The sequence below is a fragment of the Pyrgilauda ruficollis genome, unplaced genomic scaffold, assembly GCF_017590135.1.
Source record: "Pyrgilauda ruficollis isolate IOZ18807 unplaced genomic scaffold, ASM1759013v1 scaffold10, whole genome shotgun sequence".
Classification (NCBI taxonomy): Eukaryota; Metazoa; Chordata; class Aves; order Passeriformes; family Passeridae; genus Pyrgilauda; species Pyrgilauda ruficollis.
In genome coordinates this window covers 9001387-9028428 of record NW_024508101.1, presented here as the reverse complement: position 1 = coordinate 9028428, position 27042 = coordinate 9001387, and the positions used below count along the sequence as shown (strand labels likewise).

The 27042-nt window shown below is 44.3% G+C and overlaps 1 protein-coding gene across 1 annotated transcript; it reads right to left on the bottom strand.

Annotated features, from left to right (window-relative positions):
• Positions 1-1502: 1502 nt before the first annotated feature.
• Positions 1503-23480, bottom strand: IHO1 (interactor of HORMAD1 1). The gene is made up of 8 exons (XM_041463840.1): positions 23425-23480; positions 16191-16338; positions 14687-14844; positions 12832-12880; positions 12061-12148; positions 4745-4848; positions 3541-3975; positions 1503-3507 (listed from the first exon to the last, which is right to left on the bottom strand). The coding sequence occupies exons 1-8, from the start codon at positions 23478-23480 to the stop codon at positions 2653-2655; spliced, it is 1893 nt and encodes a 630-aa protein (XP_041319774.1). The 3' UTR covers positions 1503-2652.
• Positions 23481-27042: the final 3562 nt, after the last annotated feature.

The following is a 27042-nucleotide window of genomic DNA, read 5'->3' as shown; positions in this document are numbered from 1 at the left end:
GATAGTCTCATCCTGAGGAAGGTGCAGCTGCAGTGCTGAGTGTGCAGCGGGTCTGTGGGAAGGGAGCTGGCTGTGCCCTATATACCACAGTCATTGGAGCACCTTTAGCACAAGGCAGGGGCACAGCAGCCACCTCCACAACCTCGGTGCTGTCAGAGGTTTCCTCCTCTGCCAAGTGACTCACTGGCAGACGAAAATCTGAGCCCCCTGCTCTGTGCTGCCGCAGCAGCCACGTGCCTGCTGCCTGCACAGCCGGGCGCACTGGGTGGAGGATGCAACCAGTTCTCTCAATCCCTGTGCCCATGGCCACCTGGATGTCACAGGCTTTCGGTCACTGTTCTCCCCCTTCTCCTGGGTTCTCCCCCAAGAATGGTCCAAAACTCCAGTTTCAGAGTTTCAGAGAAAATGGCCCCAATTAAATGCCCTCAGACAGACTGGAACCCAGCTTTGCTTTGTTTCTGACCGTTGTCTGTATTTTATGGTTCTGTCCTGTGCCCTCCACAGTTCTTGGCTGTGCTGCAGGAGGAACCACCCTGGCACCTTCCCTGGTTGAAGGGTGGGACAAGACTCTTACAAACACTGGTACTGGCAGCTCCATGGATACGAAGGCCAGGAGAAACTACACATACCTGGGGCATGGCTGATCCAGCAAGGAGCCAGTGACAGTGAGCTTGGAGTACAGGCTGGGAGGCAGGAGCAGCTCCACCAAGGTGCAAGCAGAGTATCTTGGAAATCTGCTGCCATGCAGCACGCACACTTCCATTTTTGTCCAGCAAAGCTGGGAGAGGAGCTGCCATCCTCACAGCCGTATTGGGGCAAATGCTCTTGTTGGCAGTTAAAACCCTGGAGGAGACCCTGAGTGGGAATAGACAGGGGGACTGTGGGGGCCAGGGTGGCATGCTGGGGCTTCATCCCATTCACCAGGGAGGTTGTCCTATGCAAGGGGAGGCATTGCTGGCAGCTCTTGCTGTTACAGCTCCATCTCCAGGGATTTTGTTTCTCACTGTGTTCCAGTGTGTGTGTGGCAAGGGGCTGCAGAGTCCTCAGGGCAGCCCTGCATTGCTCCCCACGGCACTGATGCTCCATGTCGGCGTGCCAAAGAGCCAGTTCCTGCTCTGCCTCTGCACAGGGGCTTGCAGCAAACACCTCCAGAGGTCCCTCCAAGCTCAGCCATGTGCTGCCGAGCTCCCTGCATCCACACCAGGGGCTGCACAGAGACCTGCACCAGTCCTTGCTAATCCCAAAGTGCACGGAGTGGCAAGCCACCAAACAGGTTTTCCCAGCGAAGGCCGTGCCGGGGCTGCTGGGGAGGAGGGTACCCAAGGGCAATGTAAACAAGCAGCCGCTCCTGCTGGCAGCCATCACCATCCCCCTCCACTGACAGGGGTGTCCCAAGGCTCTGGGGGCTCCCCATATCTAACCATCCCCCCCCCCCCCCCCCCCCCCTTCCTTGTTAATTAACATCACTGGACCAATGTTAAGCTGGAAGGGTGAAGGTTTCGATCTTTAAACATTCCACGTTGGGGAGTTAAACAGCTAAAGAACAGCTGCCTGTTCTCCTGCTGGAACAGGATTCTGCCTCCCCAAAAACAAACAAACAAACAAACAACCCAACATAGAGACACTGGGTTCTGGTGAAGGTGAGTTTATTAAAGCCAGAAGAAAGGGAATCGAGCCATTTCCCTTGGGATAGCAAAGCTAGATAATTTGAATTTGTGGCAGTCTGTTTTTTTCACCACCAAAATGTTTCTTTTGCTGGTAACAGTTCAGATCAAAAAATCAAGCGTGACACCAATGCCTGAAGCAGTGGGAGCTGCCCACAGTCACAGCTGGGTACCCTGAAGAGAGTTGCTCTGTGGGAATTGGGACTGTCCAGACATCTCATCTGCTGGATCTGCCTGTCGTATCTTTGCTTTCTGAGAACCACTGCCCTTGAAAAGAGTATGTTGGAGAATTCCTTAATCAGCCAAGAGATACAAAAGACAAATAAAGTAGAAACAAAATAACTTCCTGGAATGTCTGAAACTGCGGAATTTCAGCCTGTAAGGAGAAGAGATACAGTACTGGATGAACCTGAGATGCTGCGGTTTGGTTTTCCTCAGTTAAACCTCTCCCTGCCCAAAGTTCACAAACACCTCCTGAAACAAATCTGAACCTGATTGAAATCAACCAGAACAATACTACTCTACTAAAAACCTGAACTTTTACATAACAAACCAACAGAGATACCATGAGTGAGAAACAGTGAGGCCTCAGGCCACAGAGATAGCATCGTATCAGTCTAGCTGAGGAGTTTCCTGTAGATCTCAGTGCCAAATCTGCCTGAGCTGACAGTCTGCTCTGCCAGCCCTCTCCTCCCTGGGCATGTCAGGTACTTCACTGCTGTGTAAATGCTGTGGTAAATCAAGCCCATGGCATTTCTGCTGGGAGTGGGGAAGTAAAGCAATACAGATCCCTTCAGCTTTCCAAGCCAGGGGAGAGCCCTGCTTAGACCCCACGTAGTCCCTTACAATACCTCCCACTGGGCAATAGCACTTTCAGGTATCCAGGCCTGAGTCTTGCCTCTGACTATGCAGGTAACACACCTGGAGGAAAAAACTGCAACTGAAATGGTCATCCTGCTCTGAGGGCTCTGAGCATGAAAAAACCCCTTCAATCAGAAGAATCACAATCTAACAGTAAAGAGCAACAGGCTGTTTTCTGCTGAGCCAGCGGATTGACAGGATGTGGCTTCTTGGAGCTTGAGGGGCTTTGGAGGTTGAAGCAGCTCATTTGCTTTACACCTGTTGTGCTACACAGGGAAAGTACATCCTCCTCGGGAGAAGAATCCAAGAGATACCTTTTTACACTGGAAACATTCATTGTTTTTTTAATTTCAAGGCTTCTCTTTCTTCTGCTTGCAAGTTGTTGCAGGCTTTTATCAGAGTGTGGCACTGGTGGGAAATTCTTTTTAAGCCCCATCTGAGCACTGCTGAGGATCTGCTGATGGGGAGCTGCAAAAACCAGGTCAGAGTTTTCTGAATTGAGATCAACCAAGTAGCTGTGAAGGGAATTTTTTCTGGAGCTTTCCAAGTCAATAATCCCATTTGCCTTCCTCTGCTTCAGCCCACTGTCAGCACATCCAGAGTGTTCACCTTTCCCCTTAGTGGAGTATGTTGTCTTTCTCCTAATTGCTTTTTTCCAGGACATCCTTCCTGGACTCTGTTTTGTTTTGTTCCCCACAGCTGCCTTCTCCACCTCATGGTTTGTGGACCAGTTACTGTGTCTTTGCCCAGGTGTAGCTTTCTGTGTAGAATGGTGGCAAACTTGAGGCTGCTGCTGCTGTGATGGTGTCAGGGGTTTAAACCCTCGAGTGCCTCTCCTGAATGCCTTCCTCAGTGGGGTTGGTAGAGGCCCTTCCAGTGGTACAGGACAGTGTTTCTTCTGACTACTCCCCAAAAGGTGTCTGCCAGCCCAGCACATGCAAGGATGGGCAGCACAGCTCTGTGTCTCCAAGCTGCATTTCATCTCCTGCAAAAAGGTGTTTGCTCTGCCACAGGCTGCTGTAGCAATGGGGCTGGCTTTGTCTCCTGAGGCTGGGTTTAGGTCACCCTTAGATGTGCCATATCCAGTGACCTGGTTCCTTCCAGGGGAGTCTCTGTGTTGCTGCCCCACTGTCACACAGGGGAAATGAGACCAGCCTGAACAGCTGCAAACTCCCCTGCCTGGGCAGCATGGCCTGTGCAGGTGCTCGTCACTCAGGACACAGTGCTGGCACAGCCCAGGGGAAGTCTGGAAAGATTTATCTGTCGTGTGAGGGGGCAGGCTGGCACTAGACAAAAGCGTGTGCTGTTCAGCTGAGGTATTACACGGCTTCTGGAAGCCAAGTTCTTTACACGCTTTCAGGAACTGGTCATTCAGCTGGGCAGGCAGTGACTCCAGACCCTCCTGCAGCAGCTGCATACTGGATTTCATATCCAAAATCTCCACATCCTTCTGGGGAAGTAGAAAGCAGAGAAGAAGCAGTAAAAAACATACAAAAAGGCACAATAGTAAGGAAGTTTTAGGTACCATGTGTCAGTTTGGTATTGACCCAAATATTAGCAATTTGTACCTTCTTGTGTAATAGATATCCTCAAACTGTCCTACAAAGGTGAGAGGTTTGGGACTGGAGCATCCCCCTAACCCACTGTGTGCCCCCTCTCCTAGGAGCACTGCCTTCTCATGTGCTGGTATGACACATCCTTGCCAAAATCAATTCCTGCAGCAGGACCTTTGGAGAAACCAGCCCTGATCAGGAGGTCTCTGACATTTCATTCTTGTGTCACTCAAATCCACTTGTTTTCTTTTCATATCTTTTTTCCTCTCCCTGTGACACACCTGGCTGAAGGGACAAGGTGCTGCACTTCTGCGAGGCGCTGTCCCCTCACAGGCGTGCACTGCATCATGTCTCCAGCAAAGGCACGTGTCAGGTGAGGAAGCAGTGAGTGCTCCATCACATCCTGCCACAACAAGGCACTGTTGGCTTCTTCTCTTACCGACCAGGGCTTCATCAGAGCATACAGCACTGCTAGCTTGGGTAAGCCTCTGTCAGTATCTGGCCTAGAATTAGCTTTTTAATATGTCTTTCCCCTTTCATTATAACAGGAGCAGTCTGCTTTATAATCCACCATTTGAAGGCAATTTAATATTCAGTCATTATTTTGAAGAAGCAGGAGAAATTCAGAATGAGGATTCAGAATAAAAGATTAATTTCTTCACTTACGGCTGCAAGTCTCCTCTCCATCTCCAGCAGTGCCTGCTCCATTTGGCTTTTTTCTGTCAAAGCTTTCAGCACCAGGCTGCAGTGACTTTGAAGAGCATCTTCCACTAAATGGGGAAATCAATAAAAACCACATTTGGTCTTTCATTTGTAAATATGAATAAAGTACTATCCGTACTATTGCTACTTCCTGCATGGCTTGGCATGAATCACCACATGATTCTCCTGCTGTGATCTCCCAAACCCCGAGCAATGAACAGTGGGATGGATTTTTAATGCAAGGCACTTGACATTTATAAGATGCTGCACACAGGCCAAACCTCATTTACTGCTCTCTGTCAATGTGGCAGCTGGAGTAGAGAGGCTGTGCAAAGCTGCAGAATTTGGTAGGCTGAATACAGGGAAGGCTGAGGCCTGGTTGTCTGCCAGGTGCACAACAGGCTTAGCCAAGGCAGGGGCACCCCAGTATAGCTGATCCATCCCTGTATAAACAACACTCTCCTGCAACCAGGTGATGGTAAATGGGGCTTGAACAGGATGAAAGAGGTTAATGGCTAAGAAGTGCAACCAGAGAAACTGTGTCAAAAATGCACAGGAGGCTGAAAACCGAAGGAAAACTGTTATAAGGAATAGAGGGAAATTATGAAGGAGTGTGCAAAGAATTGGAATTTCCATTTGCTGGTCATGAGAAGAGATGGGGTCAGAAACCACCTGAACCAGGCAGCTGTGCCCAGCACTTGGTAGTGGGGGCCACAGCAGAGTCCTGTGGAGGCACAGGCTCCCTGGGCGGCTTTTAAATTGGAGCAACTTGCTCTTAGCTTCAGTCAGTCTTGTTGAAAAACTGATAAAACCCCAGGGATTTGTGTTATATGATTGGATAACTCCCCATACATCTTCAATTACTCTTATAGGAACCACTGCTGTGCCTAATACACTATGGAATGGGAACAAAGCTTGCATTGTGTGTGGAGATGAAAAATATTTAGCAATCTTGTGGAAGTGTACTTTAAAATTGTAAATTAGGACAGAGGAAAAGAGCTGAGAAAGAGCGGAGAGAAAGAGCTAAACATGTCTGGTCTTTCCTCTGAAGGGTGCAGGAAGGTGTGTACAGATGGTGTGGAATGTTGGCTGGTTAGCATAAAACAGGATCCAAAGCACTCTTGCTAAGGCAAAGCACTGCCAAACCAATGGGCCAGGATAACTGAAACCCTGGAGTGCTGGAGCACTGCATACCTGAGAAAAATCAGAATAAAGCCTTCATTGCAACAAGCTGCTACAAGAACTGTGCAATTAATGAATCTTCTTTTGATGCAGATCCAAGGTGTTTGATTGACTTTGGTGTCAGAGGAGCCCATCTGAAGCTGTTCCTGCTCACCAGTGTTTATCTCAGCTCCTCGCTGAGCACCTCTTGCCCCACAGTGCTGTGCTCAAAGGCTGCAGAGCTGCAGGGCACAGGGGATCCCTTCTCCTCCTGCTCAGCTCTTTTCATTAAGCTTCCAGGGACTTAATTATCTCAGTGAGCTGTGGCCTTCTGTCAAACTGTAGATGGAATTGGTTAAAGAGCTAAAAACTATTAGGGAGTGGCAGGCAGAAAGTGATTGTACAGGTTTTGCTTCTGTGAAAAAACAGGGATGTTTTAAAATTTTGGGAAGGAAGAAAGAAAAAAAAATCTGAGCAATTATAGGCTTAGTAATTTGTTCTTATATGGCACAAGGTTTTAGAACAGACTTTGAGAAGAAAAGTACTCAAAGATATGAAGGGAAATAGAATAAGATTTTATAAAAGGTGGATTGTGATTTAATGCTCTAAGACAATGCAGGTGATTTCTTTGTAAGAGACAACACAGTGACCTTTCTGTAGATTCAAACAAAGCTTTTCACTGGGAGTTGTCATGTAATATAAAAAAAATGAGAAAAAATAAGGGGAAACTTAAAAAATAAACCTCAACTAAAGGGAAAACATCATCTCATGAGCTGAGTGGCATGAGGGGACAAGGCAGCTCTGACAGGTGCTCATCAAGGCCTTCTCATGAGCCAAACAGGCTTAAAATCTGCTGTAGTCACCTGGGTGCAAAAGCCAAAGGGCATTCACTTAATTAGCAAGTGACACAAGGATGCAAATGCCAGCACCAGAGGCTTCAGGTGAGGCAGGGCAGTGGGGTGTGTGCAGGGCACCAGCTCTGGCTGACAGAACTGCTATGCACCCCAGCACATCTGGAAGCCCACACACCTTCCCAGCTGTCCATGTGCAAGGAAATAAAGAGGCTGAACTAGACATGGGCAGAGAAAAGCTACAAGTTAATTAAGTGCTTACATGGTAATCTCCTCTTATGAAAGGAGATTGAAAGTGTTTGTCTCATTCAGCCACAAAAAGCAGAGGCGCGGGGCGGCGCAGGGCTGGAGGTGCTGCTCAGGGATGAACACAGGGAATGGCACCTCCTGGCACCAGGAATCCCCTGTGCCCAGCTGGGTTTTTAACTTTGCCTGCTCCAAAGGAGCCCTGCTAGGGCACAGTGTGCACAGCTGTCATTTGGGAGAGAGAACCCCGCAATTGTCTTATTCATGCATTGTCCTCAAACACATTGAATTAAAACCACCTCCCAGACTTGAGCTCGAGGGGAATTTCTCCATTATTTCAGGATGCACATCACCACATGGCTTTGCCTTGTTCTCTGTAGGAGCTTGGCTGATTTCTGAGGATTATCTGCACGTATTTCAAACACTATGCTGTTGCAGACAATTTTCTTGCTGTTTTTAATCTTGTTGTGTTTTTCTCTGACAGATTTAGACTGTTTTAGAAACCTGGAAATCTATAATTTGTAGAATGGGTTTGTAACGGAGGAGTGAATGTTTGAGTGGGCCTTTAAGACGTTTCATCTCCCTGGTTAGAAACAAAGGCTACCTGCAATCTGAGAGCAGGTTTTTGGGGAGCCTGCCAACCTACAAAGAGCGGGAAAGCAGCAGTGACTAAAGGAAAAAACTCCTTTCATGTCACTTTATCACCTTCCATGTCTACATCGTGAAGATACAGGAAGGGCAGCATCTGCAAGCTTACCTTATCTTGCTGCTCTTCCCCATGTGCTTAATTTTAGCTCAGAATTATTTTTAAAACTTTCTGGTTTCCCTAATCTATCTATTCTTCTTCAACATACTATCCTCAGTCTAAAAATAGTCCTGCATCCACTGGGCTTGTGATCTGCACATACATTTGACTCAGCACAGCGTGCTGCCGGCAAGCAACCAGCAGCCAGCCTTTTGAAAGTGTTTCGTTTATTCATGTAGGAGTATTCTGCAGAAAAAAACCTCAGTACAGAGGAGGGGCACTCTCCTTCCCTCCCTGCTTCCATACCCAGAGAAGTGTTCAGACTTGTCAAACAGTAATAAACAAGGTAAAAATAAGTGTTAATAAAGTCTTACCCAAAAAATAGGCCTTGAGACGGCCAAATTAGATCAGATCAAGGACCCTGTTAAGTCTCTTTTCTTTGAATATGATCAAGAAGGGCTGCTTCAGAGGTTTTCTTCAAATAAACCCTGAAGCAGATAGTTATTGAATAACTTGATCACAGACAGGAAATCTTTACTCAGTTAATGGGTGACTTATGCACAGACTTGTGCCTCTCTTGAGGTAATTTAAACAAAGCAGCTTTTTACAATCTGAAACATCACTGTGTTTTGATTTGCTGTACACTTGTGTTCGGATGCTGCTGTTTACAATAATAACATTTGGAATATGAAATCTGGCATGAGATAAAAGGCTGAAGGACCTCGGGGTAGGGCTGCCACCCTGTGCTGCAGAGAGTTCCTGCAAATCAGACTGCACCCAGGTGCAGCTGCACTCCCAGCAGCTGAAAACTGCAGCCTGAGCAGTCAAGGGAGGGAGCACCAGCCTCCCAGCCTGGGAATATTAAACAGCAACTGCTTCTGATGTCTCTCTATCATCATCTATGCAGCTCATCCTGAGACTGGCACTAACAGCACAGACACTTTAAATAACACTTTGGAAGGAGGTTGGTTCCCCCGTGCCCAGATTCAGTAGGGGAAATTGGAGGTGCTATAAACCTGGTGAGACATAGGCAGGGAAGACAGCTCTGGAGCTCAGCAGAACGCTGCATGTTCTCCCTGGGCAGCCATGGAGCTGTGCCAGAGGGTGAGACAGTTGGGCTGATATGGCTGCATCCTGCTCAGATATACTCCAAGCAGTCAGCTGGCAGGTTTGTGGTGGCTTAGCCTGGGTCCTGTTCCACAAGACATCAGATAACACCTGCATCAGGGGACTGTGGGATGAGCTGCCCCTGATCTCACCTCTCACACTGCTCCAAGTCCTGAATTGTGACAATGAGGGGTTCCAGTATCTACTGGAACATCCACATTTCCTCTCACCATCCATACTGAGGTGTTTTGGAGTCTGGTTAAGTCCCTCAACAGCTTTGTAACTTACTGCATGGCTACATGGAAAAATTACCATCTACGTGGAAAAAATGTAGAAAAATTTTTTACATAAGTTTCAAACTTTTTGACTTTTCAATCCATACAGGACATAAGGGAGTCTGAATTCAGTGTCCCAGTCAGGACCATACTGTTCAAGGTAAACAAGTTCAAATCTCACCATTTTAAACACTGCCATGTCCCCTAGAAACTTTGCCAGCAGCTGCTGGGCCTGGGGAGGCTGGAAGCAATCATGTTTGAAAACTGCTCACTGGGCCCTGCACCTTGTCAGAGAGCTGCATCACCTCATACCTCTGCAAGTGACATATTGCATATTACTTTGTCACCCTTGATGGCATTGTGTCAGAGGATTGCCTTTGGCATGCAGGCTGGGAGGATGCTGCTCATGGGCACTGCAGACAAGGTGTTGTGGAGGATTCGGCTGTTCTGAGCTGTCACAGCTGGAACTACCAGATACCAGAACAGCAAAGCAGCACAGAGAGGGCTGAGTGGTGAATATTGACAGTTGTATAAAAAAATTGAAGGCTTTGATAGAAGTGTGGGTATGAAAATTAAAATGTGAAAAATATGAAAAGCAACAAGCTACAGGAGTAGAAACCAGAAGGGAAGAGAAAATAATGAGTGAGCAAGTCAACCAGAGAAACTGTATGTGTATAAGGTGGAAGAACTGAGGCCACAGGGTCTGTCTGCCTCTTTACGTCCCTGTGCCCTGCACACCGAGATGTGAGCAAGGCACAGAGCACCTGTGCCTCTGTGGAAGCTGCTCAGCCCAGCCTTGTATCATCTCCAGGGCCAGACACAGCTCCATCCACTGTGTGCAAGCACATATGGACAAACATTCAAAACAGAACATTTTAAAAAATATTCCTGCACAGACCATGCCAGCCCAACAGCACTTGGAAATGCTTTGGAAATACATTTTGAAAAATATTTTCTGTTTTGCTCTTGCCTGGTGGCTATGCAGACTATGCCAAATATGCTTGCTACCCACTGCTAAAAATGCAACCTGTGATACTCCTTATAAGCTTTTAATGAAGACAGACTTGATTTCAAGTTCCACCTTCCTTTGCTTTTCAGAGCTTTTGGAATGTTCTGGTGCACTAGTTCTCTTCATCTTCTGTGTTCCTCTCCTACCTGTGAAATCCTCCACTGCCACTGATTTAACACGTCTTTGTCGTGTCACCCACATTCCAAGGTACTGTCTCATCACTCACTGGCATTCAGAACTTTATTAGCTCTGAATTTAGCTCTTTCACCTGAGTTCTGGAATTTTATACCAGTTTTTCAAGGGAACTGCCTCTTTTCAAGGCACTAGCGTAGGTATATATTTAGTGGGAACTTAATTATCCATCACTGTGATATCAGTCAAATGACAGTGTTTATCTGCAATTAACCAGTGACAGATGAACCTCCCAGAAATATAAAAAGAACAACATTGTGCAGCATGTGATGATTTTCATTATATATTCAACATTCTGCAGCATGATGCATTACAGAAAGTGCCAATTTTTCTTTTCAATTGCCTTGAAAATCTAGCAGCCTGCACCTCTGGGAGGTTTTTCATTTCATTCAAGGCACATTCATTGGAAATGGATATGGAGACGAAACAGGACAACTGAGTAAATGGTATGGAATGAAGAGGGGGAGCCATGAACAATAGATTTGATTTTCAGTGCCATGACAACAATTTCTGTTCACGAGGTATGCGAAATTAGGCAAAGCCCTGCTGCAGAGTGGACAAGTTGAGACACTGAAGTAATTAGGAGATGGGAAAATGTGTAAGAGAGAATTTGCTGTGCTGGCCAAAGCAGACAGATTTTTGTTTACATTAGGGTCCCACCAAGAGCACTTGCCGAGCACAGCAAGGGAATGTCCTTAGAACAATGAGGCTGGTATTTCAAATGTACAGCCTATCATGGCCTCCAGCATAATGAATCAGACTCCACTCTTTTTGCTCAAGAGGGCTCTGTTGATTTAAAAGCTATCTGTCAGAGATGTGCTTTGTGGAAGCCACATTTTTCCACGCAGTGAATACCACTGTGCTTTTGTGCAGGTCTGCTGCCTTCATCTCACAAGATACAACTTACTTCACATTTCTTGTGTATATTGAAAATGGCCTCTTGCTCTTGCACAGAGCAGAGCAAGCTCTGAGCAGTCCTGATAGAGTGTTGATAAAGCATCACACCAGCATTAAAAATTAATGTACTCTCAAAGGCTCAGATCTAAGCTAAATTAGAAACAATTTCTTGAAGCATTTTCCCTTAGCAAAGATTTCTGTGATTAGCCACTTGAGAGACAGAGTTGTTCAAAAGTATTTTATATTATTAGCTTTGTTGGAGGTCACCCTTTTATCATGGCAATAGTGTGCTTCACTATGTGCTTCTCATTCAAGAAATGAGCAGTACTAGTTTTGTTTACATCAAAAACTTAATTACTTCAAGCACAGAGGAGTAATGAAAGACTTCAAACTAACATATGAAAATCTGAGAAAGCCCTAAAAACTGAAACTGGATACTCAGGATATAAATATCTAAGTTATTTCTACTGTGTATTCCATTAGTACTCCAGATAGTCTAAAAATGATCATACTCCAGACAAAACACAAAAACAGAGGTGTGTTTATCAATTTGAGCACAGCACTAACCATGCCACACCTAAGTACAAGAGAACAGAGAAAAGGAAAAAATGAGGTAGTAGGAATGGAAGAACTGACAAGTCCATACCATGGATAAATCTTTTTTTCTCTCCTCCCTTAGGGGGAACAGCTGTGAGCAGAATGACTTGCCCAGTTCGCCCCAACCTCCAGACAACACGCTGACATTTGGCAGTTTGACTGTGCCCTCTGCTGTTAACAGGAACACAGGAAGGACTTACATGTCTTGAAAAGGGTTTCTAGGCAAACCAAACTGGATTTGAGTTTGGAATCAAACATTTCTTCAAACTTCTCAAAGAACACTGGCAGCTGTAAAAACAAAGGTAAATGGGAAAATTAAAACATTGCCTTTTCTTTGTTTGCAAAATCACATCCCCAGATGCCACAGAACAATGACTGTGACTCATGAAATGGAACAGCCTGAAAATGATTGTTTATCTGTCACTTCAAACAATTTGTCCAGCTGTTGGTTGCAACCCCAAAGAAGACCTGGGAGGGCTCAAAAGGCTCATGAAATCTGAACAGATTTCAAAAAAGAGATACTGATCTGTAAAATAGGATTAATAATAACTAATAAAATTAATTATAGAAGTGTTGGGGGAGAGACCTTCACCTTCACAATGACTAATCCTGAGAGTAGACTGCTTTCTTCAGGCAGAAGGGAAAATATTTGATATTTGCAAGCTTCCACTACAGCTTGTTTTGCTCTAGAGACCCAGAGAAATTCCACCACTGGCTCTGAGGCAAGTCCCTAAAGACCTTGACCCTAAGGCCACAGAGGCCATGGTATATGCAAAAAACCCCTTACAGTTGTTGGTTTAAAGTATCTGAGTGCTTAAGACACACAATGTAATATTTTGGATATCAGCAAAAGGAGAGATATAGCAAAGGAGAGAAAGTGAATACTGAATAGTCTGTGTATTCAGTGAGCACTGAATAGTCTGTAGTATTTCTAACTGATTATTTTGCATTCTGAATTTGAAGTAACTTACCTCTTGAAGCTTGTCTTTGATGCTGAAAATAAAGGAGCTTAGGACTTCACTAAAATGGAAAAAAACCAACAAGTATGAATCAGAAATGTAAATTACTGAAGTGTACAAAAATTGAAAAGATCACTGTAAAAGTGAGACAAGAAACACTGCAAGGCATAGTGTAGTATGAAAGGTTAGCACAGAAACATGATTACTTCAGGGGGCATAACCCTTTGAAGTCACCTCAGTTGTTTAAGGAAAACATGGATTCTGCAATGTAAAGTAAGGAAAAAATACATATTCACACATGCTCATATATATCATATACATGAAATTATGGGGTTTTTGCCCTGAGATTTTTGGCCTCTCTCTCAGATTTTTTGTTGGCATTTGCCCAGCTGTGCATTAGCTGCTGGGGTGTGATCACTGTGTTATCTGCTCCAGAAGGACCCAGCCTGTGCGGTGACGTGCCAGTTGCTGCGATACACCGGTATTGTGCTTGGACTAAAATAACTGTGGGAAAAACAGGGGGAAAGCTTCAGCATCAACAAAGCCCAGGCCAGGAAGAACAAATACTGCAAATCCTTTTCTCCTGAGATTATGCCTGTGGTTTCTGTTATCTGTCCTTTTAAGTTGAGCCAGCGTATCAGGAGCCAGGCTATATTCATGATTAACTTGCCACACCAAAACGCACGGATGGTTGCTAAGCAAAGTGATAACCTTCTCCTCTCTGAAGATTCGGGTCATTTTAAGTCAATCATTTGAGTGATTTAAATTACAACCAAAAGCCAAAAATATGCAGAGGCCAGGTAGAATCTAGTTATGAGAAATCTCTCTAGCCTTATGGAAGGAAGATACTAATTTTCTTAGACAAACTTGAGGGGGATACAAATTGATAAATTATACACTTATCTTTGAAAAGATAATATAGTTATTTCTAAAAACAGGCTTCTAATCTGGGAGCAAGCCTGGAGTGTAGGAAGAAGCATAATCCATTTGAAGAAAAAATAAAGAATAATTATGAGTGATGCCTAAACATTTAAAACTACTTTCTCATTTCATTACAAAAATCTTCCTCTAATAGGCAATTGAGAATAAAATTTTTTCTTATCAGAAATGCAGTGCCCATTGAAAAGGTAAGAGAGATACATAGCCAGATTTGATCAAAGGCTTTTAATAAAAACACACTTCACTTTGGATGTTACATTACAAAATGTACAGTGCTAAAAATTATTTATAGGTGCACTGGGGAGTTTGCCATATTTCATTTTTGAGCTTCAAATTGCTGGCTTGCTCCTTGAAGTCCTTCAGGATCTATAGGTACCTGTAATTCTTGACATCTGACAAAGAGCAGATGCAAATCACATTAACAAATAACACTTGTCTGTTACCAAAAAAACAATACATAAAAATCTTGTATGGAAATAAAATTCTAGAGAAATGTACAGGTTTATAAAGATGCAATCTGCACATAAGTGTGTTTGGCAATCCCCTCATCTGGCCCAAATGTGTAGGCCATCCTCAGAATCCCTTTTATCACTCTCCACATAGCCTATAAAAGTTTGAGAAATAAGGGTTTTCACAGATAATCAATACAGAAAAAAGAAACAATGCTGATTAGATAAAGACAAAGGTAAATTCAAGTTAGAGTTTTGCTGTTCATTGGGGCTTATGGCTGAATGTGTTACATAAATTGCAAATAAACACCATTCTCTTACCTTGCAACTCTTTCCAATTAGAAATTATTAAAACTTGAAAATACTTTTCTTGGAGAAATATGCAGCTATGTCATGTATGATTTGTAAGAGGGGCAGAAGGAGCTGCAGAGAGTGATAACCACCAGAAGAGAAAGAATTTCTAATGGATGTCTACATACCGGTCATATTTGTCCTTTATTTTGTTCTTATTCACTTCAAAATTTTCCAAGACACTTTTGACTCTTCCTGGACCAAAATTAAGAGAACCTTTTTCTCTTGTTTCTTCATCAAATAACTGTGGTTTTGTCTGGTATTTGGTAAAAATACTGGGCTCACTCTGTGACACAAACAAAAGAAAATTGTTGAAGTACAAAAAGAATCAGAACATTAATTAAATGTTAACCATTGTTTATCCAGTGCAGACAGACTTCACAGTGATTGGACGTGGCAGATTACACTGGATGAGGAGATTAAGAATTTTGTGAGATTATGCCTCATTTAGTGCGCCTAGTTAGATCAACTCTCTGTGGAAGTGAGACCCAGCCCAAATTCCTCCAGACACAGGCTTTTCTCTCATCTTGAGGATTTTCAGTTTGCTACAATTATAAGGTGTGCAGGGTTTTTTTCCCTTCTATGTTCAAGACAGAGACTATAAATGAATTTCACTGCTCCTGAAATTGCGGAAAAGTTCAAGTTGTCAGTAGAATCTCCCTGTGCAGGAATCTAAAAAAAACTTATTGAATTGCCTGGTGGATGACATCATTTTGCTGCCAACTAGCAACATCGACAGACTGTAGATGAGTTTTTCACATGCTTCAATGCACATTTTAGAACAAGAAATTTAATATTAGTATGAAAGCTTCATTCTACAAAATCTCCAGACACTGTGTGACCAAAACGGAAATGCCTTTTCCTTAAAACATAGGAAAATGCAAATTCCAGTAATGTTTTTAATAGAGAAAAGTGAATTTCCTGTTTTGTGTCTGATGAAAACTGCTCCTAAGCAAAATGCATAGGACAGCAGATAGCATCTGGAACTGAAGGACAGCCTGGGGCCTCCAAGCTGGCACCACTGCTCTTCCCTAGTCTTTGCTCCAGGTGTGTTTTTTCAGACCTGGTTCTCTGTGTTAGCTGTGCAGGAACTATTTTAGTGGAGGCTGGTAACATCAGAAACTATGAGCTGTAGGAGGAATATTGTGAGCATAGAAACTCTTCACCCCTATCCAAAATCATCCAAGCATCTACCTTAACAACAGTGCAGCAAGGTCATTGTCAGTGCAGGGAAGCAAACACTGAGTAGCTCTGTCATCCTTTTGGAAAGCTAAGGAAGTGAAATACATCATTTTTGAAAGAAAATAGATGTAATATTCTAACTTAGCTAGGTAGGTGGTCTAAAGACATTAGCTTGAGAATAATTTCATATTATTTTAGTAGCTTAAAAATGTGATTGAAGAAAATAATAGCTATCTCAATAATAATTTATAGCAATCTGTTATAAATACCACATTGATCTGACCAAGCTGCTACTTTGTCTTGTCACAGTAAGGATGTGCATGTAGGAAGAAGACAACTTGACTTCAGCAGTTACTGACACTTGCAAATGTTACCAGCCGATTTCAGCATTTTCCATTAACTTTGAATGGTGGCTGTGTGCCTGCACAGGGCTGGCTGAGTGAGACTCACATCCTGGGAGTTCTGCTGTCCCAGCTCCAGCGGTGCTGCTGCCGACTGCACGTTCTCTGGGCAGAACTGGGAGCCAAAGAGCAGCTGAGAATCACTCAGGCTCGAGTAGTCACTGGCAGTGCTGCTCCTCATGGAAAACTTATTTGGCCTGAAATGGGGCAGAGAGGGATCTCAATGAGTCTGGAGCAATTAAAAAGCCAAACAAAATTCCCTACATGGCCTGCTGGAAGGGCTACTTTGGATAACAGTTTCTATTGTAACCCCGGTGTTTCTTTGATCAATTGGAAGGCAGCTCTGAGAGAATAAACCTTTCTGACTTATAGTTGACATTTCTTGAGCATTTATTCTCCAGATGCCTTAAGTCTGACACAGTAGAACAACAAATAAATAGAGGTAGCATATGGCTGGATGAACTGATATGAATTGTTGGAAGTATTTCAAACATATTAACATGCTACTCAAAAGTGCTCTTCTTTCCCTTGAGCGTTACTCAAATAAATCTTTCCTAGATACCCTTGATTTTCTGCTGTGTTGCTCTGATTCTACTCCTCTTCAGAAACATTCTTATACTCCTTTCCTGCTTTATGGACTAGGCTTGTGGCACAGGACCAGCTTCCCCCAGACAAGGGCTTCCCTGCACAGCTGCACTGCTTCTCATTGTGTTGGAGTCTGGCTTCAAGTTTTTGGTTAGCAAAAGTACATCCAAAAGACTTCTTTCATTTTTCACAAAGAATTGTAGAAGGATTTGGGCTAGAAGGGATCTTAAAGATCACCTAGTTCCAACCCTCTTGCCATGGGCAGAGACACCTTCCACTGTACCGCACTATTTAAAGTGCTATCCCTTCTGGCCTTGAACATTTTCAGAGACAGGGCATCTACAGCTTCTCTGGGCAACCAGTGCCAGTGCCTCATCACCCTCACAGGAAAGAATTTTTTCATAATAATCAGTCTAAATCTGCCATCTTTCAGTTTAAATGTTCACTATTCCATTGCTCCACATCCTGGAGCAGAGTGTTTAGGTTAGGATCAAACACAAGAAAAGCTATGTCAGGTTTATATTCTCAGTTCTTGCTTTTTTAGAGCTACCAAGATGGAGAGATGTGTTGCTGCCTTTGGAGCTGGGAACTAGAGACCCAAATAAATGCAAATAATTAATGAAAAATTTACACAAGGTTTTTCTTCCATATCAAATTATGCAAGTAAAGAAGAAGGAACAGGATAATAACTCGTGTATAACAAGAGATGATCACCCCAACATTTATTAGCAGTGACGTGTTTGGTTAATCCCCAGTTTTGGAAAGAGCCCAAACATCACAGACACAACAGGGAAAGGACTTAGCAGCAACACTTGAACTGCTCAGTCTCCATTATATAGTAGTGTCACTGACAATATCATATTAATGCTTTTGACTTTAAGCTCACTGAGTACATTGAGCTGCAGGCAAAAATAGATGAGGTATGGGTTTCTGAATTCTCAAAAAGCCTGGTAAGTCTGTCTGAATTCAAACCTTCTTCCTTAATCCCTCTCTGGACCCCAGATCTGCTAAGAAAAAAATCTGAATACAATTTTACTTGCACAGCTTCTTGTTTCCATCTCAACTAAACTTTGTAAAAAAAAACCTCTTAATATACAGGCAGTATATGGGGGAGACATGAGCACATGGGCTGACATGACCCCAGGCAGAGACCCTGCCTGCAATGTAAGTAGTACATTTCCTGTACCAGTTTTCTAAATCTTCCTGTCTTCCAGCCAAAAAAAGCTCCCTCTTAGTTTGAGGAAGGGTTTTTATAATATTTAGATGCTTTACAGTCTTGACAAACCCCCTTTGAAAGTGTCCAGTGCAATTGGTGAATATCACATCCCACAATATGCTCATTCTCTCAGATGCTTCATGTTATTTACTACCTGAAGCATAAGATTCTTATAACGAAGATTTTATGAGGAGTATTGAGCTGAGAGGACTTTATGAGCCAAGTGACTTCCCAGGCTTACTCTGCACTACAACCAAAGGCAGCTGTTGGCTGCCCGGGAGCCCAATTTTTCTGTCTTAAGTCCACTACCTCAGCAGTTGGTTTAGGAATGATGGCACTTTTGCAAATTAAAGGGGGAGGTGAAACAGATGTCTCTTTTGAATACACTCACTCCCCTGAGCAATGGATTTCTTTATCCCTTGCTTAACACTGCTGGCAATTAATTTACTAACAAGACCATCTGGGCAAACCATCAGCCTGGCCATGCTTGGCCCAGGCCTGTCCCTGACAGAGAGATCAGACAACGATGATCACATGCGGGATCAGATCCGTGATCAGGCAACTCCAGCTCTTCTAACCACCTGATTATTCCCCCCAGAAATCCTGAGATGCAGAGATGCATGTTCTGTCCTAAATATAAACCCTTTCCCAGAAACAGCAAGGAAACATCCCAGGTATGCAGCTCACTTAGCAGTCCCTCCTAAGTGAGGAGTGCAATAGTTTACCTCAGGAGAACTTCTGGCTTGCTGCTAACATGAGCCATGCCCCAAATCGCCCGTGTTGGTGTGCATAACATTCCTTTGGTACTGGCATTAGCATATGCATCCAAAGCAAAACCAACTTTAGATATGTAAAACAAGTTCTTGACAGCCCCAAAAAATGGTAAATCATCCTCTGCTGACTGATGGTCAAATGACTTCATTTTCCGACCTAACTTAATGCAAGGTATCGCAATATTGGCAGCTCCAACCCCGTCTCGTGATATGAGCGTGATCTAAAAAATCTGCAGCGTTCTGCATGTCTGGGGGGTCAGCTGGATCTTCTCAGTCTCTGTTTCCTTGTTGTCAGTGGAAATTCCCGCTTTATAGGAGGAGTTAGAACTTTCAGGAACTTCTTTCATTTTCTAATTTTCTGATTTCCACTCCAAGTGTTTTAGCACAATCACATGCAAACATTCACCTTTCATTCAAAGGCTCTGCCTTAGCTCAAAACAAACATGGCATGCAATAAATACCCTCTTCTTAAGTTTCCTAGATGTTCTAGGCACATTGACAGACTAAAGCTTCCTAACTGTAAATTGCCACAGGCATCATCAATCTTTCTTTAAGAACTGATATTCGTATTCTGTTGTTTGGATCCGTTCTAATGTGCCAACACCAAGGTTTAAGAGTCATTTGAAAAAGCAAACTGAGATTTCTACAATATGCAATGTAACATTTATCTGCAGTGCTGCTAGAAGTGATTTTCTCTGGTTCTGTCATCCCCACTGAACCTATGCCAACATCCTTCTTCTCAAGCACTGTGGGTGAAGCTCACTTACACCTTTCTGACACATTTCTTCAAAGTGCAGTAAAGCCTCTTTCCCAAAGAAATCTTTCTCTCCTAGTAGCAGTGTCTTGAGTAGGATCAGTGACATAAAGTCTCTCTTCTCCTGGTTTCCCTCCAGAAAATCTCACAGCCCTTTCTGCTCCTCCTCATTTAGGGATCAGGCTGAATCACAACACATCCAGTATAAATTCTGGGAGCTGCCATTCACCTGCTCTTCCTCCTGGCTTTAGCCTGTATCTGTAGGAACTCTCTCTACCTCTGCTATTCTGCTCTCATCCTCAGTATCAGCTGCCTGCCAATGTGTCAATGTGCTCAGCAAATGAGCAAGAATCAGCCTTGGCTTTGGGGGCAGGGGAGTTGGAGGAGTTAAAATCAAGGAGTTTCAGCTGTTATTGCAGCCTCCAGCCATTTGCCATCTCTTCACTGGAAACAATCATAGCAGAAATTTATTCTTCTGCTTCCTGTCCTCTGGAATGGCATGACCTGCTTGCTGCAAATAACTTGCACCACATCCTAAAAGGAATTTCTACAAACACATTCTGGCACTGGCCCTAATGCATTAACCACGATGAAATCCCTCTCAGTTATTCAGCTCAAACACTGCCTCCAGTTTCCAGATTTCAGGTTCAAAATCCCTCTGGTCTTATTTTAATTTCTCAAGGTCATTTTTACTTTCTATGAGTTATTCATCATTCATTCAGCTGTGATTCAATACTATCCAGACATCCTTACCTTGGCATCCATGTAACCCTTTGTCCTGAGCTGGTTGCCATTTACAACAGAGCCTTTTCCTTGAGAGGAGATTGGCATTTCTGCAGAGTAGCTCTGTTTGCTCCCACAAAATGCATCCCCAACCATATTAAAAGTTAGGTATCTGGAGATAAGGATTTTTTTTTTTTGCTACCTCCCCTTTCTAGCCTGAAGCCATCTTCCAGCCTGCACTTACAGCCCTGGTTTCTCATTCCTGTGAAGCTCTGGAATTTTACAGCTGCTCTTCTGGTCTTTGTCCTGGCTGTCTCGTTCATTTTCTGCTTATTCTTGAACCTTAATGTTACTTCAAAATATGTGACCTTGTGATTTGGGATGGGATTTCATGGATAATGGATTGAATGAGGTTTTTAAACTTGGAAGTTATTCTTAACAGCAGAAATAAACCATACAGAGTAGTGGCCCAAGTAGGCCTTAACTTCAAGAAGCTGTTTAGAATGCCTCTTTAATATTTTCATAATTTCTTGGCCTTACACACTCTCTGGCAGGCTTTCTGCTTCTGATGTCTTTGGAAGTCAGTATATGAGTAGCTTTTATGCATTTAGCAAGTTACTTCTTTTCTCATGATACAAGAAACTTCTCATAACTTCAATTTCAAATCTATATAATCAAGTCTAAATAATCTTTCTCCCTCAGGCAAGCATTTAACCCTTTTGGCTGTAGAGTTTAATTTAATTTTCAATGAGGTTTATTATTACTATTCCAGTGTCTTTTTTCTTTCAATTAACAGTAGTGAATTTTTTGGCTTCTGCTGCTCCTGCAGAAATACTGACTCCAGTTCCCTACTGCCACTCTCACGGCAGCACTGCAAGAGCAAACAGCCTGAACAGGGATCTTGTGCTCAGTTCAGGGCCAAGGCAAGATGTGTCTCTTCCCCTGAGCCCCCTGGCCAAGGCAGGTATTGATGGTGTCTGAAAATGTACTTTCATCACCACACCCCTGTGATGCTTCTCCAGTCAATCAAAGGCTGATTGAAGCATCAGTGCTTTTGTGGCTGCTGTTCTCACATCCTCTGTGATCTCCCTCTGCCAGCCCTCATGGCTGGGCAGGCAGCAGCACTGCTCTAATGTGGCACTTTCTCTAATGAAGGCTGGCATTTCAATCCATAAAAACGGTGTCCTTTGTCAATACACTTCAACTGAGCCTAAGCTTTCCCAGTATAGCTGTCATGCGGTCCCCTTCCACACTCTGAAATAACTGGCACCCTGATACTAATTGTCCAACCTGATAATCTTCCCTCTGCTTCATTTCTAGCATCTCTATCACATCAATATTCATACATAAAACCAGGTGGAACAGGGGTTCTGGTTCCCCACACCCTATTTTTCAGGCTGTTAGGGTTGCAGAGAAGCACTTGTGTGTCTGACAGATAACAATAAAACCCAGAGCACTTTTGGGCTTGTGCAGAGCTTGTCTGAGGGTAATGCATCACTGGAGCTCTGCATTTCCTGGGGACCTGGTGGCAGCTGCTCTCAGAAGTAACACCCTGACTCAAACTTGCAAAGAACTCACAGAGTGAGTCATACTGTGCCTACATTATACACTGATTTTATGTTTCATTTTAAAGCTCCCTGAAAGAGTTTTCTGGGGATTAAACAGCATACCCTGCTGTGGTGGGAAAGGTTTCTAGTAATAGAAGTAAGCCAGGGAAAAGTAATCAGCACTTTTGCCCTCTATTTCAAATACACACACACAAATTCACATGTTCCTGTGGGAAACTTTTCTGTCCTTTAGAAAAAGTTAATTGTCCACAGAAAAATTTTCTCCTCCTTCTTACCTCCTCTAAAAACCCAGCTGCATTTCCAGTAATATTTTATGCCCTATTTGACCCTTTTGAACTCACTTGTAAAAAATGTGGAAAATGCTGAGGAGTGGGTGTTAAAATCTTGCCTATATTTTCTTCCTGCATTAGTAAATGAGTTAAAAGGGAAGATGTTGTAGGTGATAGGCTACTTTGGAGGAGGAAGAAATTCAAGTGATCTCTTTCCAAACAGGCATCTGTACTTCTTCCACTCATTTCCTTCCCTATGGCACAACTCCACAGAATTATTTATATATTTTAGAAATATATCTTATATATCTTGTATATAATATAAAAATGCAATTATATATTTTATATGTATTATGTATTTTTAATAAATTCTCTAAACTTCTCCTCCTCAGTCTCTGACCAGAAAAAAAGTCACAGGCTTTCAAACTTAGAAACAACTTATTGATAACTAACAAACCTCCCAAAAAACAAACAAAATAAATCTGCAGGTACCAAGAAGACATGAGAGTTAAGCAATGCACAATTACAAAGATAAAACTGTGACAGATATAAATAAATTTTCCTCTGAATTGGCTCCCCTTTGCCCCCTGCATCTGTGCAAAATTCAATTAATTAATATCTATATGACAAGCATTTCTATAATGGGAAAGAAAATTACTATTATGTTTTCATTATCATCCATCATTTTGGTAACATCTGGCCAAAGAGACAGCATGACTAAAACTGTGAATTTGAACAAGTTAGTTATGTAAGTGGGTTATTTAACTAACAGAGGGTCAGAGTACCAAATTCATCAATTAGCTTTTCTGGAGTCAAAAAGGGGATTAGTCCCACTGCCTTTTTTAGCCATGTGATACAAAGGATGCTGTGAAGTACAAATTGCAGCTTGTCTTACATATTTGCCCTCCAGATGTTTATATCTGAATATTTGTTGTTTCACTCTAGACTGTAGATGTGCAGAGCTCTAGCTACTCTTTGACTTCTGCTGGGAAAAAACAAGCCATGTGTATAAATGCAGGATATGGAATAAATTTAGAGTTACATAATGTGCAATAATATTGCACACCACGATTTGTTCTACCTGCCCTCTGCACAGGCAAGAGGAACACTTGACTTATCTAATGAGATGAGCACAGCTCACAGGGCTTCCCCAAATACACCCTGGATGGACGAGGGTCCAGCTTCCAGCCAATGCTGATTTTTAGATTCCCACCAATGGTGGATCTATGGCAGTGCTGGCAGGCTGGGAGCATAAACAGGATCCCAGGGCAGGCTGATGAATTTCCATTAGACTTCCCTAATTAGCCAGCGTTTCACCTCACCTGTCATCACCCCTGCCAAATGTTTGGTTTTACACCCCATCCCTTCTCCATCTGTCCCCTCACCCATGCTCACCCGAGGGCTGTTGGTGTGCTCAGCATCTCCTTAATGTTCCAGACGTTGAAGTTCATGTTGTTCTCAGGGCTGACACCCCTGCAGGGGGCCCCCAAACAGCACCATGGCCCCAGCCCTCACGGCCTCTCCCCACCAGCAGGTGCCACAGTGCCTTTCAGGGAGGAGGGAGATGGAAGAAGATGACCAGCCCCACTCAGGGCAGCATCACCTGTGTCCTGTGGTGGTGGGGACAGCCCAGGGTGACACGGCCCTGCAGGCCCAGGGCAGGCCCGAGGCCCTCCACAGGCCTGGGATGCAGCCACGCCCTGGGCCTGCCCTCCTGTGGGGCCTGAGGGGCCTCGGTGCCCTGCGGCACTCCCTGGCTCTCACCCCAGGGCTGGGGGTCCCTGGGGTCAATCTAGGCCTGAGGGTCCTTGGGGTCACCCCAAACTCAGAGTTCCTGGATCATACTCTGGGGTTTCAGAGGCCTGGGGGTCCTATGGGGGTCTCTGGGTCTCATCCCAGGGCTGAAGGTCCCTGCATTTCACCTCAAGGCTGGAGGCCCCTGGGATCAGTTTGGGGCTGAGGGTCCTGGGATTTCATCTCAAGGCTGGAGGCCTCTGGGCCTCACCCTGAGGTTTGAGGTGCCTCAAGGTCCTATGGGGGTCCCTGGATTCACCCTGGAACTGAGTGTGCCTGGCTCCATCCGTGGAGATGAGGGTTCCTGTGGTCACCTCAGGGCTGAGGGTCCCTGGATCTCCCTCTGAGGCTGGGGGGTCCCTGGATCTCCCTCTGAGGCTGGGGGGTCTCTGGATCTCCCTCTGAGGCTGGGGGGTCTCTGGATCTCCCTCTGAGGCTGGGGGGTCCCTGGATCTCCCTCTGAGGCTGGGGGGTCTCTGGATCTCCCTCTGAGGCTGGGGGGTCTCTGGATCTCACCCTGAGGCCATGGACCCAGGATCAGCCCCAGCTCCAGTCTCTCTGCACGCCAGCCCTTGCCCCTGGCCTGGAAGCACAGCCCCAGGCTCAGGGGGTCATCACAGGACACTGGGAGGAAGAGAAAGCTGACATCTTGGAACCAACACACTGAGAGCTGCTCCCATGGGAGCATGGCAGCCACAGCACCCATTCTCTATATTTCCAGAGGCTGTGTGGTCTCTCATGTAAATACCTCTGGCAGAAATGCAGTAGGATTTAATTTCATCCATCAGAAATATGACAAAAATAACCACCATCTAAACATTCCCCAAAGAAACATTCTCAAATATGGTTTTACTGGATTTTTTTGCCTTGTGGCTCCGTAACACCCATGTTTAGGAATGTAGAAAAGGCATACTTGCTTGCCTATTTTTTCCTCCTTTAATTCAAAACTATTTCAATACTAGTTATAATGTTTGTTTTCTAGCTCTGAAGATACTCCATAAGCACTTAAACACTGGAGGAATAAGGTTGACATGAATTCATGGCTAGATCAGGGGAATTACTTACATTCCCCTTTACTCTCTTCTGCCTTTAGTATTAAAGGCAGCCTGGAGCTCAGCGGTGTCAAAATAATGGCTTTCTTGATGTATAGATCTGATTTCCTAATCAAATCCCATGAAGATAAAGCTTTCACTTTAGATAAAAAAATAAAATTCTAGTCTTTTACTCATAAAAGTCTTATTGGAGTGATTTCACTGTATTGCTTTGCTTGACATTACAGCACTAGGGTTGGTTTAAAGAGCTTGAATTAATTAAGGCAGCTTGATACCTCCCAGTTCAATGAGGAGATTCTGATGTGTTGATTTTCTAGGACCAGAGTAGGGAGTTGCAGCTTGGACCATATTCCTACTTCAGGGATGGGGTAGTGGCTGGGCTGTCCAAGGCAGCCATAGGCTGGAAAGCAAACCTTCCTCCAGAGTGCCAAGCAGATGGAAATGTTAATGTTTATTGTGATTTTTAAGTAAATAAAAGCCTTGTTCTGCTCCTGAACTGCCTACGGCTCTGTTGTACATGGCACTGCTGCCAAGAGTCTTGCTGTGCATCCAGGCCCTATATGGTCCTGCATCATAAACAGTGATTTTCCAGCATTTTGTTGCTCACGATTGAAAAGCTGGCCCAGATCTCCCTGCAGAAGAGACTGTAGAGTCCTGTACCCACTTGCAGTTCTTCCACTGCCATTAGAAAATGAATTGTTGGTGCTGTGCGCACTGGCGATAAGGCTCAACATGTTATTTTAGGTACTTAGAAAGAGCTATTCCTATTTCTGATGAGCCTTCTGGTATGAACGTCTAGCAAGTTTGTGGAATATGATAAATGAGATTTTTGTATTTCCATCTCTCCTGACAACGGAAAGAAATTTCAATATAGAAACACATTTTTTTAATTATAGGTCTGACAGCTACCTCCATTTCCATCTCCCCCGTCCATAACATGCTCTGGGGAGATTAACCACGTTGCCAGGCGCTAGCTCATAGCTCTCCTTATATCTGAAATAACAGTCTGTGCTTCCAGCATTAGGGAGGGTAGCCAGATACTTTGTAGTCTTTCCCTTAGTAAAAATTAGCAGAAGCTTCCAGGAGATAGACAGCAATATACTTGGTACATTCCTCAACTTTTTTGACTTCATAGCACATTCCATTAAAAATTCACATGAGTTCCTCAGTTAAAAACATGTCAGTCTGCAAAAGTGGTCAGGACCCTCATCTCTCCCCTCCTCGATGTCCTTGAACATTTTCCTGATAACTTTTCTCCCCTCATTCAAACAGGATTCTGGTCTTGTGCTCAAAAGCAGAGATAGAAAGGAATGACAATTCCACACCTAATGAGAGGTCACAGATTCCTGTTGCACTCAGGTGGAGGAGCCAAGCCAAAAGGCACTCTGGTGGGCCAGTGTGCCAGGAAAGTGAGTGCAGGAGGCAAAGTGCTGCTGACAGAGGGGCAAATGCCTGTGGGGCAGGGATCATCAGCCTCGCTGCTGTAAACACCACAACAATGAGGGGCTCCTGAGCTCCAGCTTCCCCCTCCAGCATTCTCTGGCTCTTGCAGCTGCCACCGCCTTGAATTTGGAAAAGTAGCCTTGGGCACCCCATCAGCAGCAGGGAGCTTGTGAAGTTGGCACATAGGGATGTCAATTTGCCGGTGACTCAGCATCTTGATTTATCCCACTCATGCAATGCTCCTGCGGGAAAAGCTTATTAATCAGGCCTGTGTTTCCAATGCAGCTCCGTGATTTAGGGTCCCCCATGACTAAAAGTTTAGCAGGACTGGAATTATTACATGCTTTGGTGCATTCTGGAAAGAGCTGTCAGGGTGGAGAGACATACCAAAGGGGCAGCCAGGGGTCTATCACCTTCCAGGACCCTGAGAAGGACAAGCCCACCAGGTTTTGAGCACAGGCTAGGGAGTGCTGTGAAATACTCATAGAAGGCTGGAGCACACTGAGCTCAGAGGAGGTGTCCCTCTGTCCAGCCCCCAGCCACAGCACTGACCTCCTCCCCAGCTGCCAGTGCATCCTCCCAGCTCTAATTTGGGGCTCAGTGTTGATGCTGGCTCTGGCACAACTGTGGTTTCTATGGCAACTCCAGAGGCAGATGCAAGGATGCTTCCAGCTGAGGTACCACCAGCCTAGGCATCCCAAGTTGTTCCTCCCAAATCACAGGC

What these genes read in the sequence shown, in the direction of transcription:
- IHO1 (XM_041463840.1), bottom strand. Translation starts at nt 23,480, where the DNA reads ATGAACTTCAACGTCTGGAACATTAAGGAGATGCTGAGCACACCAACA. An exon ending in TCAAAGACAAGCTTCAAGAG is followed by an intron (nt 12,149 to 12,831) that starts GTAAGTTACTTC and finishes TTGTTTTTACAG; the next exon opens with CTGCCAGTGTTCTTTGAGAA. An exon ending in AGAAACCCTTTTCAAGACAT is followed by an intron (nt 4,849 to 12,060) that starts GTAAGTCCTTCC and finishes TTCCCCATTTAG; the next exon opens with TGGAAGATGCTCTTCAAAGT.